At 40.5% G+C, this 19649-nt stretch overlaps 2 protein-coding genes across 4 annotated transcripts in view; one reads left to right on the top strand and one right to left on the bottom strand.

Annotated features, from left to right (window-relative positions):
* Positions 1-12827, top strand: part of adcy2b (adenylate cyclase 2b (brain)) — a 50197-nt gene extending 37370 nt beyond the window's left edge. For 2 of the 3 annotated variants that reach the window (XM_031287085.2, XM_031287086.2), the window contains 10 exons: positions 1385-1525; positions 2541-2690; positions 3841-4025; positions 5683-5767; positions 7707-7865; positions 8494-8640; positions 8818-8925; positions 11007-11121; positions 11711-11835; positions 11922-12827. In XM_031287085.2, coding sequence (XP_031142945.1) covers positions 1385-1525; positions 2541-2690; positions 3841-4025; positions 5683-5767; positions 7707-7865; positions 8494-8640; positions 8818-8925; positions 11007-11121; positions 11711-11835; positions 11922-12074 — 1368 coding nt within the window. In that variant the 3' untranslated portion in view covers positions 12075-12827. The remainder of the gene's footprint in view (positions 1-1384; positions 1526-2540; positions 2691-3840; positions 4026-5682; positions 5768-7706; positions 7866-8493; positions 8641-8817; positions 8926-11006; positions 11122-11710; positions 11836-11921) is intronic. The other variant, XM_031287087.2, reaches the window with a different exon arrangement.
* A 1276-nt stretch (positions 12828-14103) lies between these two features.
* On the bottom strand, positions 14104-19413 carry c16h5orf49 (chromosome 16 C5orf49 homolog). The gene is made up of 3 exons (XM_031287211.2): positions 19159-19413; positions 18613-18729; positions 14104-14438 (listed from the first exon to the last, which is right to left on the bottom strand). Exons 1-3 carry the CDS (start codon positions 19267-19269, stop codon positions 14259-14261), a joined length of 408 nt encoding a protein of 135 aa, XP_031143071.2. The 5' UTR covers positions 19270-19413; the 3' UTR covers positions 14104-14258.
* Positions 19414-19649: the final 236 nt, after the last annotated feature.

Raw genomic sequence — 19649 nt, 5'->3', positions numbered from 1 at the left:
CTTGGGAAATGTCTCTTTAAGTAAAATGAGCTAAGCTGTTGCTAAGAAGAAAGCAAAATCGTAACCACTGGACAAATCTGTTACACCTAAAGAAAGAAAGAAAAAGAACACACAGTCACTGTTTAACGACAGTAGGGAATGAAACATCATTTTATGTCCTCATGAATAATCGCTCAATTTGGCAAACACGTGTTCAGTGTTCATTTTTGTTCTCAGGAGACTACTCTAGTGTCACATAACCAAAGACTCAATCCAAGTGTGAGAGCCCTGTTAGAGCTCATATTGAAGTATGAACATACTGTCCTGAAAGGTAAGAAAGAAGAGAAAACTGTCACACTAATATATAGTTGCTAATAATTTAAAAGAGAAACAGGAAGGGACACGGTATCAAGGATTAGACTCTAATAAAAGAAAGATGTGTTTCAGTCAAAACTCTTCAGTAAAAACAACGTTTTAGGTTTTTTCAACTAAACATAATTTCACTTCTCCAGTTGACATGAATTCAGCCTCTCCTTTTCTTTCACATGAATTCATTTCCCTATGCAGCTGTGTGCATTAGATAACACTGATAAACAGATATGTCACTTCTCTAGTTGATTGCAAATGAAGCTCGTCCACATTTTACATGTAAAGTATGAAGAGGAAGAATAAGAGGTTACACTATGAGTTGTATAGGTATATTATCAGGATAGCCGTCGCCTGGAGACATTATCTTTTTTCGGGCTGTCCTTCCAATCCGTCCGTCCCATTCTCGTGAACGTGATATCTCAGGAACCCCTGGAGGGAATTTCTTCACATTTGGCACAGACTTCCACCTGGACTCAAGGATGAGGATTAGGACTTGGTAGACACAGTCACTTTGACCTCACATAACATAACATATTTTTGGCCATAACTCAAGAATTCATATGCTAATTATGACAAAATGTCACACAAATGTCTAATAGGATAGAATGATGAAGTGATGACATTTTATACCCTAAAGGTCACCTTTGTGACATCATAATAAATAAAATAAAAAATGCTTTTCAGGCCATTATTCTACTCCGTAACTCAGGATCAAAAGGGGAGACATTTGGTCGGATACTGAATTGGTGACACTAATCTTGAAACTGAGGTGATTGTACAGATCTTGTGTGCTGCCGGGTTGAAGATGTATGTGAATCATCCAAGTTTGTTGCCAAAACTTACACTTAATACCTGTATCAAATTCTTTCAAGGTCTTTACTTCATATATTATATGAGTCTGGACAGACATGGATGTAAACTGCAACTTGGCTGGTTGGTGGAGGCAGTTTGTTCAGCAGAGGGGAGTGGGTCTATCCACTGCTTCTCCGTCTTTCTTCCTGTTGTAATTATTCCCTCTGATTCTTTGCGTCCTTAGCAGGGAAGGAAGGGGTCCTTCTGCTCTCTAACCTGGTTCCCCACTTCCTCCCGCATCATCGTCACCAATAATCCCTGGTTACGATTGGTCCTCACCATGACGACCACTGCTCTCATACTTGTGATGGCCGTCTTCAATATGGTGAGAAGCCAGTTACAGGTTAAGATGTTGTGGATGTGTTTGGTCCACTGATGTGGAACAGTCTGGGCCACTGCATGGTTAAACATCTCTTTAATTCATTGCTGTTTAATAATTACGGTATGACGCCAAATATAACACTTTCAATGGCGTTCATAGCTGCATTATACAGTGCTGATGCATTAATTATAAAAGTTGCTAGTGATTCACACAGGAAATGTGTGTGCATGCTTGTTTGAAAATAGCTAATTATTGCCTCATAAAAAAATAAAGAAAAGTGTTTCAAATGGTAACATGTACTGAGTAGAGAGATTTAAATGTAGTGTTCTAAATATTTGCGTTCTATAACTCCACCCTGTGAAGATTGGAAGGATAAAATGATTATAGACCATCAATTTAATGAAATATATTGCCTAATATGGAAGATAGAGGCTTTATATGAAGTGAAACTGCACTCAGCTTCGTCTAGCTCTGCTTATCTCCCCACATTATATATATATATATAATATTTAACAATATTTTTAGTCAGAACAGTAAACTCTGGTAACTTGTCTTAAGGGCAAATCTTTACAACACAACCGTAATGTGAATCCGTTCTGGCTGCTGCGACAGTTAAGCAATTGTGTTAGTTCAGGACATCTGGGGCTGGCCTACTGGCTATTAGACAAGCCTGACTCTGACCACTTCTGTCTGTCCTATTTTACACTGCCTACTCTACCCAGTAATGGCTTCAAATGTATCTTATTAGCTTAGCTTTTAATTAGCCTTAATTTTAATTTTTTTTTTTTATGTTTTTAATATAATTGAATTGTGCATCTTAATGTGGGAGTATTTGTACTTTTATGTTTTATTTTCATTTGCACTTGCTTACTTTTTTAAATGTTGTATTCATATCACTAGCCTGTACGTTTTCACTTTATAAGTTGTAAATATATTTACGTACCTTTGCTGCATTTTTACTACCCTGTAAAGCAAATTGAAATATGCTATACAAATAAAGTTGCCTTGCCTTGCCTAGTTCTTCGTGGAGGACCCTGGAGGATCCACGGAGGACGTCCTGACAACTACTTCACCTGAAGTCCTGATAACTACACCTGTGAATCTGACTAATGACAGCCTCCTGGACTACCAGGAAGAGAACACAGGAGAAAACAAGTTTTATCTGCCAGTAAGTACAATAGGGAGAGGTCACTAGCATGGGCTGGAAAGTGTAAAAGTCTAATTACTGGCCTCCAGTATCCAAAAAAACATCTTAAATGAGTTGATAGGTATCTAAAACATCATATCTTAAAATGCAAACTTTGAAATTTGTATTTAAAGTAATCTAGCTTTCATTACAGCATTCACCGTAACATTCAGGAAAACTTTCCTCTTTAACTTTAAATACACATATTTGTGCTCACATTTTGGTGTGAACCATAGACTGATATATTTCAGCTTCACTTTTGGGAAGCTGTGTAGCTGTCCATCTTTATATATTTTATATATATATATATATATATATATATATATATATATATATATATATATATATATAATATATATATATATATATATATATATATATATATATATATATATATATATATATATATATATAAAATGCTGAGTTAAACTGACTTGTGAGAAGCCTATACAGTAGGCTAAGTGTAGCCTAAGTAATAACGCTTAATTAATCAATTCTTGCTAGTTCATACTGACATACACAATCTCCCCCTGGTGGCTGGCTGCAGTAGAGGTCTTAAGTCCCGCCCCCTCTACGTTAGCAGATGTGATATGGGCCAAACAAAAAAATAAATGTCAAATCCATTTTTCCCAAAGATGGTCTCTGTAATTTTAGGTAGTTCTTACCACGCTAATGTGTGTTTTATTTTTAGTTATTTGATCCAACAAAAATGGGGTGAAAAGTCATGATTGACAGCTGTGATTGACTCGCGATTGGTCGGGTGGGTGTATGGGCGGGACTTCGATATGCATTATTACAGTAAGAGGCAGCCATGACTATGTTTTCCAGTTGCACGAGGAAACTTCTGCATAACCGTTTCAAAACTGTAATGCTGATGACATCATTTCACACCAAGCTAGAAGAAAAAATCACCCCAGACAAACCTAGATGTTTATTATAATCATGAGTGGCGCCAGATTATACACACATTTAGACACACAAAATAAATGTGCTGGTTGTATAAGAATATTGACATATTTTCATGATAGTATTCAAACTCTAGTTCTGTTCTTGTGTTGCTGAGGGCACACAGTGCTTCACCTCTGCAGAAAAGTTGTTTGGTCACCATGGTTCTTTCTTTCTCGGTCTCCAGTACTTCATCTACTGCTGTATACTGGGGCTGGTGTCGTGCTCAGTGTTCCTGAGGATCAACTACGAGCTGAAGATGGTGGTGATGCTGGTTGCCGTGGTGATCTACAACATCATCATCCTCCAGACACACGCCTCCCTGCTGGATGGATTTAGCAAAGCGCCGTACCCCACCAATACACTGGATAGGTACCTGCGAACTGTACATGCATGCATGCACGCATGCACGCTCACACACACACACACACACACACACACACACACACACACACACTCTAGCCCCCCCTCTGACCCTGCAACCTGCCCGCATCAGTTGAGCAGAGCCTATTAAAACGCCTAATGAGACTGGACCCAGGGACAGGTCCACTGAGGTAGCAATATCCCATATGAATGTTGATCAAGTGTAACCCCTGGAGAGGAGGATGATGAGTGGCAGAATGAGATACAGCAGTTTGTGTTGATGGAGCTGAATTCATTTCGCACATTTGAGTGACGGCTGGAGTCTCACTGCTGAAGAAATCCCATTATGCAAAAAGTTTTCAGAGCAGTAAGAAAAAAGACTGGGGAAGAAATACTTTTTTTCCAACTCGCTTCTGTTTCTCTTCCTCACCGTGGCTGTATTAGCATGAAGAGTGTACTGCTGTTGCCAAAGCACTGGGAAGTATAAATAGAATTGTAAGCCAGCGCCAAATAAAACTTAACAAGCATCAATTTACAATGCAATACCTTAAAAGATAGGTTTGCATGGCATTAAGCTGTGTGTCTCACTACAGTTTGGTGAACTGACGTCATATAAATTCATCCTCTAATGTACACCAGTAAAAGCAAGTTGATACATGCCAACCATATGTTCTACTTGAGCAAAATGAATGAAAACAAATGATCTTGTAAGTAGAATCGTACAGGTGTTAAAGGAGACTTCTTTTCACCATGCTTTTTTCATTTACTTCACATCTACATCAATAAACAGACACAGGTAACTATGAAAAGATTTAAAAGGCCATACTGTACCAGGGATTTACAAATCATAATTACTACACATTATTGGTGATCAATTTTCATCATTTTTAAACATGTTTTTCCTAAAAATCTGGGGAGACATTTCCTTCTGTTCATTAAAATACGGTACAGAGTAGCAGAGTTTAGCAATCTATCCTAGTGAAATTAATGTCTGCTTCAATGTTAGGGTTAATGACGCTCTGCCTTCAAAATGAGTAGGCGGTTCACCAGTGGTGGCAGAAGAATTCAGACCTTTTACTTCAGTACAAGTAGCAATAATACAGTGTAGAAATATTCTGTCATAAGTAAAAGCAAAACAAATTAATTGAAGCGATTTTAGTATGAGGCTGCAACATAACATGTGAAAAAAAGTGAAGAGGTCTGAATACTTTCTGAATGCACTGTATGTGTTTTAATAGTTTGGACAACAATGGAGCACAGCACAGAGGAATATGTTTAGTCAGGCATTGGCTACACAGACAATACATTTTAGTAGGATCAAGTCATTGTCAGTTTAGTTTTTTTTCAGGCGATTTGCTGACGTAATAATTGATAATTGTATTCTCTCTCTCTCTCTCTCTCTCTCTCTCTCTCTCTCTCTCTCTCTCTCTCTCTCTCTCTCTCCTCTCTCTCTCTCCTCTGCTCTCTCTCCTCTCTCTCTCTCTCTCTCTCTCTCTCTCTCTCTCTCTCTCTCTCTCTCTCTCTCTCTCTCTCTCTCTCTCTCTCTCTCTCTCTCTCTCTCTCTCTCTCTCTCTCTCTCTCTCTCTCTCTCTCTCTCTCTCTCTCTCTCTCTATCTCTCTCTCTCTCTCTCTCTCTCTCTCTCTGTGTGTGTGTGTGTGTGTCCAGACCAGGAGTGCTGAAAGATCTAAAGACGATGGGCTCTGTGTCTCTGTTCATCTTCTTCATCACCCTACTGGTATTAGCCAGACAGGTCAGTAGTCTTCTTAAACTGGCCACCGCAGTGACATAACTAGACATGTCTATGTAAGTTTAAGTTTAAGCCATTCAGCGCTGTCACAGAATGTTGTTTTACTGAAATTCTCTGCATGAGGAGTGGCTTTTGATCAAGACACTTAATACCAATGGAATTGAAATGACCTGCACTACTTTCCTGAACAAAATTTGGAAGCAAGTGAACAAGGATTTGGCTCAAAATGCTCAAAGATCAAAATACTTGTTCAGACTGACATTTTGTAGCAGTGGAGTAGCCAGCCTGTCCCTTCATATGAGAGCTTAACTCAGCTGACACAGATTTGGTGTGTGTGTGTTTTATCTTTTCTTGGGGTACCATCTATCATCTCTGACCCCAAAACAGATGTTCTGTACAGAAAGACTCCCCCAAGAGCTTCTGTACCCAAAACTGGGGCTCCCCTGAGAGCCACAGTTGGTCCAAACAGCTCCATATGTTGTTCTCATTCTGGGTCACTGTCACCAGAAGGGAAGGAAGTGTTTTGGAAACATAACTTTGCTGGGGTAAACTCTTTATTGCTGTCATGTCTTATTCCGGGCTGCGCTCTTATCAAGGTCTTTTAGGGGTAATTGGGTTCGTCTTTCCAGATGCTTTTTGAGGATAAATTGCTGCAGCAAAATGCTTCATCAATTATCCTCAAAATAACAGGTCAAGAGGTGTTAGAAGTGGCGTCACCCAAAGCCCTCGACGCAGAAGTACGTAAGCCGGTGCCAGATATGAGGGCACAGGGCCAAGGGGCATCCATTTTTACATGCTTTTATCCTGCTATTAACAAATTTGCCTTGCAAAATTTTTATCGTCAAATCTAATGAGCCCATTTCTAGCCATTTAGTCAGAGGGAGGAGAAAGCAGGTTAGGAGAACGAATGCATCTGTAATTCATCCCTGAAGAACAGATGCACGATGGAGCAAAGCTCATTTACAGGCTTGTTGGCTGGTTTCTAAACAGCCTACTTTCTAGAATCCGGGTTGTACTGAAGTTGTACTCTCTCCACGACAGAAGCAAGTGCTCAAACTGTGCATACACATAATTATAAATACACAAATGCTTCAGACTAACTATTCTTTCTATCATACTGTATTTCTATTTCAGCCTCAGGCTGTCAACACTTTAGCACAAGATCTCAGCACAGAGCAGTATGGGCCTACTAAATTGGCACCACTTTTATCTCAAGGGAAAAACACTGAGTGCACACATACAGCATCCAAACGGCTAACTACACTTATGAAATATATCTCACAGGAGACAGAAAGCGCTCCCACATACATCCATACACACGCTGTAGGGGCCAGCCCACAGGTAGCCTGGAGCTTTCAGATATACACCAGCATAATGATGGTGTGTTCAGGGGACCCCATCTGATCAGCACAAACACACACTCCTGGGATGTTTTGACCCTGATAGAAAGAAAACTCCCTCAAGCATGAATAATCCAAACATAAAAAATAAAAAGCGGTGGCTACCTTTTATGCAAATCAATTCTGTCAGCTTCCTATTTCCTTGAGCAATGAGAGCAGAGCATCTCACACTGTTTCATCATCTTCATCGTCTTTATTGGGATGTTCATTTTCTATGAATACCAAGCGAGCCCTTTAGTTTCAGTTGGTTAGGTTTGCCCTGAAATCCTGTACATTTTCCACTTAGTGGCAAATGATCAGAACAGAATTCAGGTGGCCTATCTGTGAGAAGTGCTCTGATATCATGGACACATTTGTGTAGCTGGAGGACTACTGTGTAAGAGACAAATATCAGAATTTAACTGTCAGTTAAAACTGACAACTTTTCAGTCTCGTTCCTTAAACTTGATGAAGGTTTTCTTCTCTGTGGCCTGTAGCTTTGGAGCAGAGTGCTAAGTGTGAATGACACAGGTTTCTCTTTACTCTGTGTCCTCCTGTAACAGAATGAATATTACTGTAGGTTGGACTTCCTGTGGAGGGACAAGTTCAAGAGGGAGTGTGAGGAGATCGAAACCATGGAGAACCTCAACCGGGTTCTGCTGGAGAACGTTTTACCTGCCCACGTTGCCGAACACTTCCTGGGGCGCAACTGGAAAAATGAGGTGAATTTCCGAGAAAAATGACAGTCTTACTATATTCATGTTGGTATTTAGGTGTAGGGGTGTGTGTATTTCCCAAACTGTCAAACTATTCCTTTGAATATATGAGATTGGATTTACAGTATCTGAATGTGCTGTCACATGTTTTTTATCAGCATATTATTTTGTTACCCGTTGTATGTGTCATTCACTTTCCCAGTATAGTTTCATATTTTCTTTTCATTTTCTTAGTTTCCCTCTTCATGCTTTGCTGCTGTTGCATGCTGTCCCTGCATACATACTGTAATTGATGTATAACATACTTTCCATACCTATATTTCTCCTTTACTCTTACATTTTTGGTTCACTTGGTACCCTCATTTAGTCTGTTCTTACTTCTGTCTTTCCTGTGATGAATGCTTGTTACTATCGTGCTGCTGCAGGGACCCAGTGTCCCAACAGAGATGATTAGTTTCATTTTATTTATTCAAAGAGTCCGTGTCATTGATCTGTGTTAGGTATTCAGCTCATAAATCTTCTTTCTGTGGTTGGGACTCATTGAAACCACGGACTATTTGTCTTTAACTATCTTTCACTGTTGCTCGATCAATACAACACATCCAGCTGTTATCTTCTTCTTGCTTGTTATCAGGACCTTTATCATCAGTCGTACGAGTCGGTGTGTGTGATGTTCGCCTCCATCCCAGACTTCAAAGAGTTTTATACTGAGTCTGATGTCAATAAGGAAGGACTGGAGTGCCTCCGTCTTCTCAACGAGATCATAGCGGACTTTGATGAGGTAAACTCCACTCACGCTGATCATCCTACTTTTTAGAAAAGCAGCCACACTGGGTGATTACGCTCTAAAGTAGTAGAAGAAGCAGGCAAATGTACCAGCAGTGTACCAGGAAGCTAGCGTTATTTCCTACTCCTGTGTATGTCATGATATGTACTGTATTCTTTTTTGTGTCTCCAGCTGCTGTCCAAACCTAAGTTCAGTGGGGTGGAGAAGATAAAGACCATTGGTAGCACCTACATGGCTGCAACGGGACTCAATGTGACACCAGGACCAGAGTGTGCACAGGCATGCATTACACACATGGGGCCCTATCTTGCACCCGGTGCAGCGCGGTGCAGAGCCCAACACAAGTGTCTTTGCTAGTTAAAAGCTGCTTACACACCAGCCAGACGGCCAACCGTCGGCAGAAAAGGCAGTTGGACTGATCAGTCTCCCTGAGTTGGTCAAAAAAAATGCCTCAGAACACACACCAAAGAGACGAGACGTAATACGTCTCCATAACAGCAGGCGGCGCTAATCTGTATTGTCGCCCAAAAATGAAAACCGGCAGCTGATTGGACGAACACGTCACGTGGGTCTTGTTTCTCCGGAAATTCAAAGACTGTCATGGCGGCTTGTTCAGAATACGATCTCATATTGTACTAAAATAGTTCACCGAAACGTGTTTCTGAAAACATTTTTTGATCGACAAAGGTCAGTTTAAAAGATTTTCGTCAGATTTTGAGAGACTCTAGTCACGCTCATTCCGCTCCCCGTTTCTGGGTTAGCACTCTACCAATCAGATGGGTCATTTGAGTCCGACTGCCGGCAGTGCCCGCCCCGCCAATCATACATGTCCAATTGGCCAAATTGAAGGCCAACGGCCCCTCGGACGGACGACAGAACACACCGAACAGACTCGAGTCACTGACCTCGCCAGACTGTCCAACGGCCGATTAACGGCTCTGTGTGTCCGGGCCTTAAGACCGACGCAGTTGTCAGTTTCCCGTCCAGCGCCCACGTCATTTAAATAGCAAATGCACCTGAGCCCATCTTTGCGCCCATGGAGGTGCTGGTCTTACAGGGAGGTGTGTTCAGGTGCATTCTTGGCATATTGCTATCTTGAGGCAGTGGGAAGTGATGGCACCATTGACCAACAAAAACCTGATCTAAAGTCAATAGCACAGCATTTCATTGTTAGTTTAACATTTACCTGAAGAAGGTCTAAGACCGAAACGTTGTATTTTTCTAAATAAATTATTATATTATAATGGTCAGTGTGCGGGACTTTCTCTAAGCTTCTGATCTGTTACTTTTGATCATATCCTACGCACCTGCCCGACAAAAGAGGTGTGCAAAAAAGCTTTCCTACGTAACAGCGCATTAGTAAAATGTGCCTAGGCTTATGCACAGCGTGCGCACACTATGCTTGTTACACACACACAGGGAAGCGCAGCAGCACACAAACATGCAAAAGATTACAAATAAAAATATTACGGTGCAAATCCGCCATCATAATAGCAGTGCGCCAAGGTACAAACATGCCTGGCTTTTAAAGGGAATGGGAGATGACACTCTGATTGGTGTATTACATGTTACGCCCAAAACACACCTATGAATTAATGAAGACACTAAGTACAGCCCTTCTGAACCATGCGCCCGGCGCACGGACCCTTTTTTACGCCGTCAAACTAGCAAAAGTGGATTCGTACACGACCTAAACGCACCTGCACCAGGCGCTTCACGCCGTGCGCTTAGATCATTAAAATAGGGCCCATGCACTTATAGTCACACGCACACACTGACATTGCATGGCCTCGACGCAGTGAGTGGACACATATGGACACAATGTGACACACTGACTTTGAGGTTAATGCTCCTGCTGTCCAGCTTTCAGTTGAGCTCATATTTGTAATATAAGACCAGGCAAAGAACAAGAGGAGCTTTTTGCACATGGTCACCTCATTTCAGAGTGCCAAAACCATTTTGGCAGCCTGAGCTCACATTCAATAAACCTGTCCTTTTTCATTTATGGCAACCAAACAGGATAAAGCGTAAGCATCAAAGTATTTATTGCTGTCCAAATACATTTGGAAGCTTTGTGTGGGTTGCCCCTTAAAATATGCTACACATAACATTCAAGCATCAGTGATTCATTACTACACTCATTTGAATACATCTCTGTAGTCGCTGGAAGCAAATGAGATCATCACACGGAAATGTAGCAACATATTGTTTAAAAAATGAAAAAATAAAAATCTCCACGACTGCGAAACCCCACCCCTCCTTAGTTACTGTTGCTATGCCTGTCATACTTTCCAGTCCATCACGACACATGGTTCAGATAGCACCTTTCACTTGTTTTCTCCCCTCTGCATTTCCCTCAGGAACATGACAGACAGTACATGCACATTGGCACCATGGTGGAGTTTGCCTTTGCTCTTGTGGGGAAGCTAGATGTCATCAACAAACACTCCTTCAACGACTTCCGACTCAGAATTGGTGAGAACAGCATGAATGTGGGTTTTTTTCTCCTCCTGTTTGAGAGCAAAGGTTAAACCTAATGAGATGTGATTATGCAGAATAATCAGCCATGCCATTTGTGATTTGGTATGGCTTTCTTTTTCATCATCGTCTTTATTGGGATGTTCATTTTCTATGAATACCAAGCGAGCCCTTTAGTTTCAGTTGGTTAGGTTTGCCCTGAAATCCTGTACATTTTCCACTTAGTGGCAAATGATCAGAACAGAATTCAGGTGGCCTATCTGTGAGAAGTGCTCTGATATCATGGACACATTTGTGTAGCTGGAGGACTACTGTATAAGAGACAAATATCAGAATTTAACTGTCAGTTAAAACTGACAACTTTTCAGTCTCGTTCCTTAAACTTGATGAAGGTTTTCTTCTCTGTGGCCTGTAGCTTTGGAGCAGAGTGCTAAGTGTGAATGACACAGGTTTCTCTTTACTCTGTGTCCTCCTGTAACAGAATGGATATTACTGTAGGTTGGACTTCCTGTGGAGGGACAAGTTCAAGAGGGAGTGTGAGGAGATCGAAACCATGTAATTTGTGATTTGGTATTTTTTTCTATAGGTATTAACCATGGACCAGTGATTGCAGGGGTTATCGGGGCCCAGAAACCTCAGTATGACATCTGGGGAAACAGTGTGAATGTGGCCAGTAGGATGGAGACCACTGGGGTACTGGGAAAAATACAGGTGGGATGTCTTACAAAATACAGGTGCATGTCTTCCAGCGTGCTAGTGAACTTCTTATTCTAGTCGTGTTTCTTTCTCTTGTACAGGTGACAGAGGAGACGCGTCATATCTTATCAACACTAGGGTACATGTGTTCATGTCGTGGCATCATTAACGTGAAGGGCAAAGGAGAGCTGAAGACCTACTTTGTTCACACAGAGATGACCCGATCTCTGTCACAAGGGACTGTGATGCCTTGAGAATGCCACGCTAACGGAACAAATAAGACTTGTGAACACAGTCTCACACACACAAAGTGGCCGTCAAAGTGATTTTTCATGCTCCATAACTAAAACCCATTACCAGCAGTCTGCAGCACAATGGATAGACAATTGTTAAGAAGCAGTTTTGTCCTTAGCAACACATCGAGGTGCACCGCCACAGTCCTTCAACGCTGCACTTTGGGTGGTTTTCACATCTCAAGTCTAACAAGGACTCTGCTCCGAGGAGTCTCTTCACTGTCTAAAGGAGTGCCTGACTAAAGAGAGGTTTGCCAAAATAGTGCAGCTCTCCTCTCGAGGACCGCAGTCACCCATCTGTACAATAGTAGTGGTGTGGAGCTAATTACCCGTGCTGGTGTTGCAGTGCTTCAGAGCCTTATAAATGAGCAAACTGAGCTGCCTGCCAAGCTGTGTTTTTTTGTTTTTTTATGTGCCTGGTTGGCACTGTGAACCGATTTGTTCCATTTTATTCCACATGAATGTCACAATAGTTTACTGTCATATAGAGAGCATTATGTGCCAGCAAATCGCCAGTATGATGGGTAGTTTGCCAAAACCTGTGAATTGTATTTATAGCTTTAGAGCTGCGTCTGTATCTCACTGAAGAGTCGGTGGACTCGGGGGGCTCAAGGATTTTTTTTATAATTTCATCTGAAACCAAACCATCAGCAATGTGTGTAAATGTCTACTGCAATCCTTTTGTTATTCATTAAACATTTGTACATAAATTGACATCCAGTGTCTGTTTTAATGCTTTAAACACAAGTGCAGCAAGAAAGACTCATCACAGTACAAACATTCACCGGATGTGCTCACAATACAGGCAAAAGATCGTAAGGACATTGGTTTGAATGATTAGAGACAATACAGGTTTTCATCTGGAATATGTATTTATTGTAGCAAACATGCCAGAATACATTAGTAATACTGGTCACTATTCTTTACAGTAGCTCTAATAACAGCATATTTAACAGTATATGATCTTTTTTAAAGCAATAGAGAGAACATTTGTGAGAAAGCAAATTTCTCTAAGCATATTTCTCAAAATGTCGAACTATTCCCTTAAATATATAACATGATGGTATACCCTCTGGCTTACAAATACCAATTGTCACTGTTAACACTTCTGAAATCTCTGAGGATGAATCTGCTGTTTGAGGTGTGAAACCATTGTTTTAGACAGGCTTTTGTGACCACATACTAATTTATAAGACTTTTGCATTTTACTCAGCTATTTTTCTTTTTTTTCCTTTCACCTTCTGTATTAGCTCCTAATCCTCTTAAATAAACACTGCAGTCTAAACACCAAAACACATTCAAATACTGTATAATTTCCAAGAATAAATGGTCTATTTCTGCCAGAGTACAAAGGCAGAAGCAAATGAGAGATGTCTGTGCTAAAAACAAATCCTATTATGTAGGAGTCTCAGTTGCGTGGGTTCAGAATTTATACACAAAAAGAATCCAAGAACTTGCAAATCAAAGAGGTAAGTGATGCAGAGAAAGAAGTGTATTTACATGAAGCACAGGTAACAAAAATCAACTGCCAAGGGAGATCAAGTACAGACCGTGTATATGAATGATTGTGGGTTTGGTTGAAGCAACTGTAACTTCTGCAGTTTATGTAAATTAACCTTAGTCCCGCTTTCAGTAGTAAGTGGTAGGCTCAATAGAGAAGTCAGTATGGAAGTCAGTTTAAGATTTCACATTAGGCCTGTCATCCAGAACATGCATTCTCTTAATAAAAGCAACCATTATACTGAAGGCAGAAATATGAACACCAAGACTGATCTTTGATAAAATGTGCAATATCCAGCTGTAATAACTGGAACACATTGTTGGACTGTCTGTATCACCTGCACCTTTAAATAACGCTCATACTGATGGAGTGATTTCAGCCATAGAAAATGTAGCTGAGCTTCCTGGAAAATGTCACCGTCTTCATATTTTGATGTATTCTTTAAGGTCTTTTGACAGATAATATTTCACTTAAAGTAACAATTTGTCATGATAATAATGACTACCTAGAATACAATAATATACCATAATCAAACGCCATCTGATTAAATGATGATGGTTGAAATGTTGTTTTTTTACTCTGGACCCAAGTACAATCTACACACTACAACACTAGTTTATTCTTTTCACAGTGAGAACAAACACTCAAACAGGGACCACTGATCCGTATCCTTCTGCCACATTCCAGACGATTCCATTTTTCATGAAAAATTCTGCTTTTATGCAAGCCACGCGTGAGTGCTGCTGGCTTGTTTGGTAGGTGAGGGGAACGGGACGGCGGCCGTATTCTGCAGAGGTGCGAACCGGTATGGCTCTGGACTTCTCCTGGGGTTGAGTAGGACAACAAAGGCAAAGAGATACAGAATAAGTAAATGAATAAATCAAGACTAGCCATTATCCTGTGTTTGGGTTGAACGATTTGGGGGAAATAGCCAATAGATTATTTTTTTTCACAGAAGACATTTTGACATGCATAACAATTCAATAACATTGATAATGGTTGCATTCCTGTTACAGTAGGTGCGTCAGTTCTGGAGTCAAGGTATTGTGCACGATCGCTGACTACATGTAACTTACAACACCTACAGTGGGGCAAAAAAGTATTTAGTCAGCCACCAATTGTGCAAGTTCTCCCACTTAAAAAGATGAGAGAGGCCTGTAATTTTCATCATAGGTACACTTCAACTATGAGAGACAAAATGAGAAAAAAAATCCAGAAAATCACATTGTAGGATTTTTAATGAATTTATTGGTAAATTCCTCGGTAAAATAAGTATTTGGTCACCTACAAACAAGCAAGATTTCTGGCTCTCACAGACCTGTAACTTCTTCTTTAAGAGGCTCCTCTGTCCTCCACTCGTTACCTGTATGAATGGCACCTGAATTTGTATAAAAGACACCTGTCCACAACCTCAAACAGTCACACTCCACTATGGCCAAGACCAAAGAGCTGTCAAAGGACACCAGAAACAAAATTGTAGACCTGCACCAGGCTGGGAAGACTGAATCTGCAATAGATAAGCAGCTTGGTGTGAAGAAATCAACTGTGGGAGCAATTATAAGAAAATGGAAGACATACAAGACCACTGATAATCTCCCTCGATCCGGGGCTCCATGCAAGATCTCACCCCGTGGGGTCAAAATGATCACAAGAACGGTGAGCAAAAATCCCAGAACCACACAGGGGGACCTAGTGAATGACCTACAGAGAGCTGGGACCAAAGTAACAAAGGCTACCATCAGTAACACACTACGCCGCCAGGGACTTAAATCCTGCAGTGCCAGACGTGTCCCCCTGCTTAAGCCAGTACATGTCCAGGCCCGTCTGAGGTTTGCTACAGAGCATTTGGATGATCCAGAAGAGGATTGGGAGAATGTCATATGGTCAGATGAAACCAAAATAGAACTTTTTGGTAAAAACTCAACTTGTCGTGTTTGGAGGAGAAAGAATGCTGAGTTGCATCCCAAGAACACCATACCTACTGTGAAGCATGGGGGTGGAAACATCATACTTTGGGGCTGTTTTTCTGCAAAGGGACCAGGACGACTGATCCGTGTAAAGGAAAGAATGAATGGGGCCATGTATCGTGAGATTTTGAGTGAAAACCTCCTTCCATCAGCAAGGGCATTGAAGATGAAACGTGGCTGGGTCTTTCAGCATGACAATGATCCCAAACACACCACCCGGGCAATGAAGGAGTGGCTTCATAAGAAGCATTTCAAGGTCCTGGAGTGGCCTAGCCAGTCTCCAGATCTCAACCCCATAGAAAATCTTTGGAGGGAGTTGAAAGTCCGTGTTGCCCAGCGACAGCCCCAAAACATCACTGCTCTAGAGGAGATCTGCATGGAGGAATGGGCCAAAATACCAGCAACAGTGTGTGAAAACCTTGTGAAGACTTACAGAAAACATTTGACCTCTGTCATTGTCAACAAAGGGTATATAACAAAGTATTGAGATGAACTTTTGTTAATGACCAAATACTTATTTTCCACCATAATTTACCAATAAATTCATAAAAAATCCTACAATGTGATTTTTCTGGATTTATTTTCTCATTTTGTCTCTCATAGTTGAAGTGTACCTATGATGAAAATTACAGGCCTCTCTCATCTTTTTAAGTGGGAGAACTTGCACAATTGGTGGCTGACTAAATACTTTTTTGCCCCACTGTACATGGAACCATACCATCAATGCAGAACTGAGGTAAAAAGATGATTGTTACCCCCTCTCTGCCATGTAATTTGTGATTTGGTATGGATTTCTGTGTGAAAATTACCAAATTAAATGAATAGCTTAAACCATAATATTTTATTAGGAAAAGTACACGTATCTCAATGTGGCCCAGGGCAGCAGTGTGTTTCAGTGAGAGCATTTCCAACCCACTTTTAAACTCTGGCAGCCTCTGACTTTAGGGAGGTCAGGCTAACTATCTGCAGAGCAGACAGTAACTGCTTCTGGCCGCGGCAGATTCACTGGTAGCTTTTCTATTTGCATAAGCCTTAGTGAAAACCGGAACACACACACACACACAAAAAAACCCCACTGCCATTATCCTCTGAATGGTTTGTACAATAAAATGTTTTTAATTCACATTCGAATGTGAATCTTGGCCCAGAAACGTTGTAATTCAGCAAGAGCTGTCACAAATGCTGACAGCCAACCTCTCAACTCGCTGTAATTACAAGCTCAGCAGTGTGTGGAGCTGCCTTGTTCACCACCCTCTCTGCTTTCAGCGACCCAGAAACTCACTCAGTGAGCTAGTTTTCTCAACATGAATAATTCCTCCATGGAGATGAAATGGCTTCAAAAGGAGCCACAAAACAATGTCATAAAACTAAGATGTCAATATATGCCAGTTACCACGTGGTTAAAAAAAACAGAACCGAACAGACTTATAAATATGGAACATTTTTAAATGTATGCTCTTTTAGAACGAATTCCCATAATATCCTGACATTTCCATCTACTCCAAAGGCCATATTGCCAACATCATCTAAAGCTTCTGTTTGCAAGTTGCAAATGCTTATAATGTAGGCTACTGGTCTGTGTGCCAAGTGTGTAGGTGGTCAGTTTTATAGGCACACTGGCCACTGACGTCATTACTGGATAAGAAGGAATGCTAACTGTAACTTATGTAATTCATAAGTTTAGAATAAAATAAATCATGGGTGCCTGGGTAGCTCACCTGGTAGAGCGGGCACCCATATGCAGAGTCTCAGTCCTCGACGCAGTGGCTCAGGGTTTGAGTCCGACCTGCAGCCATTTGCTGCATTTCTTCCCCCTCTCTCTCCCCCGCCCCCTTACCTGTCTACAGTTGTCCTGTCTATTAAAGGCTAAAATGGCCAAAAAATATATATATAAGAATATATAATAAATCATGTAGCCATTTTCAACATTTTACCTCCAGTGGGGAACACAATTTCCAAGTTATCCCTGATAGCATGGTACCATTGAGTCAATGGTGGGTCAAGTCAAAAGGAAGGCAGGTTTTTTAATCAAAGTGTGTGGGTTACATGTCTGTGTCCGTGAATTTCAATGTGTCAGATTTGAACGATGAATCATTATAAATAGTAGTATTACTTAATATGACAAGCCTATCATTTCTGAAGGTGATGGACACAGTTCTTTTTTGTGAGTTTGCATTAATCAGTCTGTACGTAAGTGACAGATTGAGCATTTGTAGCAGCTCTACGGCTGGATGGTTTCTGTTACTATAACATTACCTGGTTTGTTTAGTGAATTGGCGATGTAGATGTAATAACATTTATCAAATATATAAAATTAGAGTAAAGCCACGCAGCGATTTTTTTTTGTTTTATGTTGATCACGATTACATTTAGTTTGGATTTGAGGTGCTACAGTATAATCGAAAGAAAAAAGAAAGAAAAAATAAAATAAAATCCAGGACAGAGTTTGGATTACTAAAGGATGTAAATGATGTCAGATCCATGACTTCTTAACATAACCTACAAAACAAGTATATATTTAGTAGAGCTGGGCAATATATCAATATTATATCGATATTGTGATATGAGACTAGATATCGTCTTAGATTTTGGATATGGTAATATTGTTATATGACATAAGTGTTGTCTTTTCCTGGTTTTAAAGGCTGTATTACAATAAAGTGATGTCATTTTCTGAACTTACCAGACTGTTGTAACTGTTCTATTATTTGCCTTTACACACTTAGTCATTACACATTACTGATGATTATTTATCAAAAATCTCATTGTGTAAATATTTTGTGAAAGCACCAATAGTCAACACTACAATATCGTTGCGGTATCGATATCGAGGTATTTGGTCAAAAATATCGTGATATTTGATTTTCTCCATATCGCCCAGCCCTAACATTTAGAGACCATTTCCCACAATTCCTAAGGAGTCTAATATCTTGCTGAGGCTAGTCTTGCCACACTTGTCAGAATCATTCAACTCAAGTTTGAGCTCATCCAAAGATGAGAACCAAAATAGTAACTAAAGAGTGGTCGCTACCTCCTCGTTGATGTCTAGTCCTCTTCCTTTAAAGTGTTTTCTGTCATCTCGGTGCAGTCTCATGTCATAACCCTCTTCCTGTTGGAACACTTGGTCGTAGGTGAACACTTCTGGGGCCTACCAAGGGAGAGACAGCGAACCAGTGTTTATCATTCAAAGCCTGTCCTTAAACAGAAGGGGGTCATTGTATGCCACTTTGGGGAAGGTGCAGGAGGTAGAAGGCAATAATCACAACAAGCTCTTCTTAAAAGTGGTCACAAGAAAACACACAGCAGTGGATCAGTCACCAGTGGAATTTAAGGTAATCATTTAGAAACACTCACGTGATATTACTGTAATATCATTGTTGGACAAATATGACAATGACTTTAATGTGACTCTGTGGCCGGTGGGATTTCCTATTTGAACATATTTTCTGCTGTGATACTGTCACAGTATGATTAATCTAAATAAGTATTTCTAACTAGCTGCCTAGCTTTAGTAGTGATATTATTTTAGCACAGCTGGCAGTGGCAACAAAGTATCAAATAGCAACACGTTATTTACCTTTGAGCCTTTGTTAAAGTACGACATTTCTTCCTTCCGTCGTGGTGGGACGTAACTAAACGCAGACAGTATAGAAAGCGGTTTGGTTTGTGCCTCGAGTAATACGTCCATCTTCTTGGCTAAAACCACTCAGTAAAGGTAAGGTAAAAGCTAAGTTACATTAAAAGTTTGATAAAATCTCACAAAAACTGAAAACCCAAGCTTGACTACGCAGAACGCTGGCTGGCGTTTGTGGTTGCTAGGATACTGATAGTTTCAACTGGTGTCAAACGTGCTACGTTCACAAGCTCTTTCTTTTGCGTGTACTTTAGAGTTTCAAGGTGCTAAACATGGTATTTCGTTTCGAAGAGTTATGTCAACTAACTCAAATGCCTTTCTATATGGACTAGGCCTAATAATACCAGTGTCCTCTAAACAAAGTTGTTATATGTAATAATGTTGTATCATTTTATTATACCAGTGTGACGCATTTAGATGTAGGCCTACGTTGT

This window comes from Sander lucioperca, chromosome 16, assembly GCF_008315115.2.
Source record: "Sander lucioperca isolate FBNREF2018 chromosome 16, SLUC_FBN_1.2, whole genome shotgun sequence".
In the NCBI taxonomy this organism is placed as follows: domain Eukaryota; kingdom Metazoa; phylum Chordata; class Actinopteri; order Perciformes; family Percidae; genus Sander; species Sander lucioperca.
Note: the sequence above shows the minus strand (reverse complement) of the source record. Positions and strands in the feature narration are given on the sequence as shown.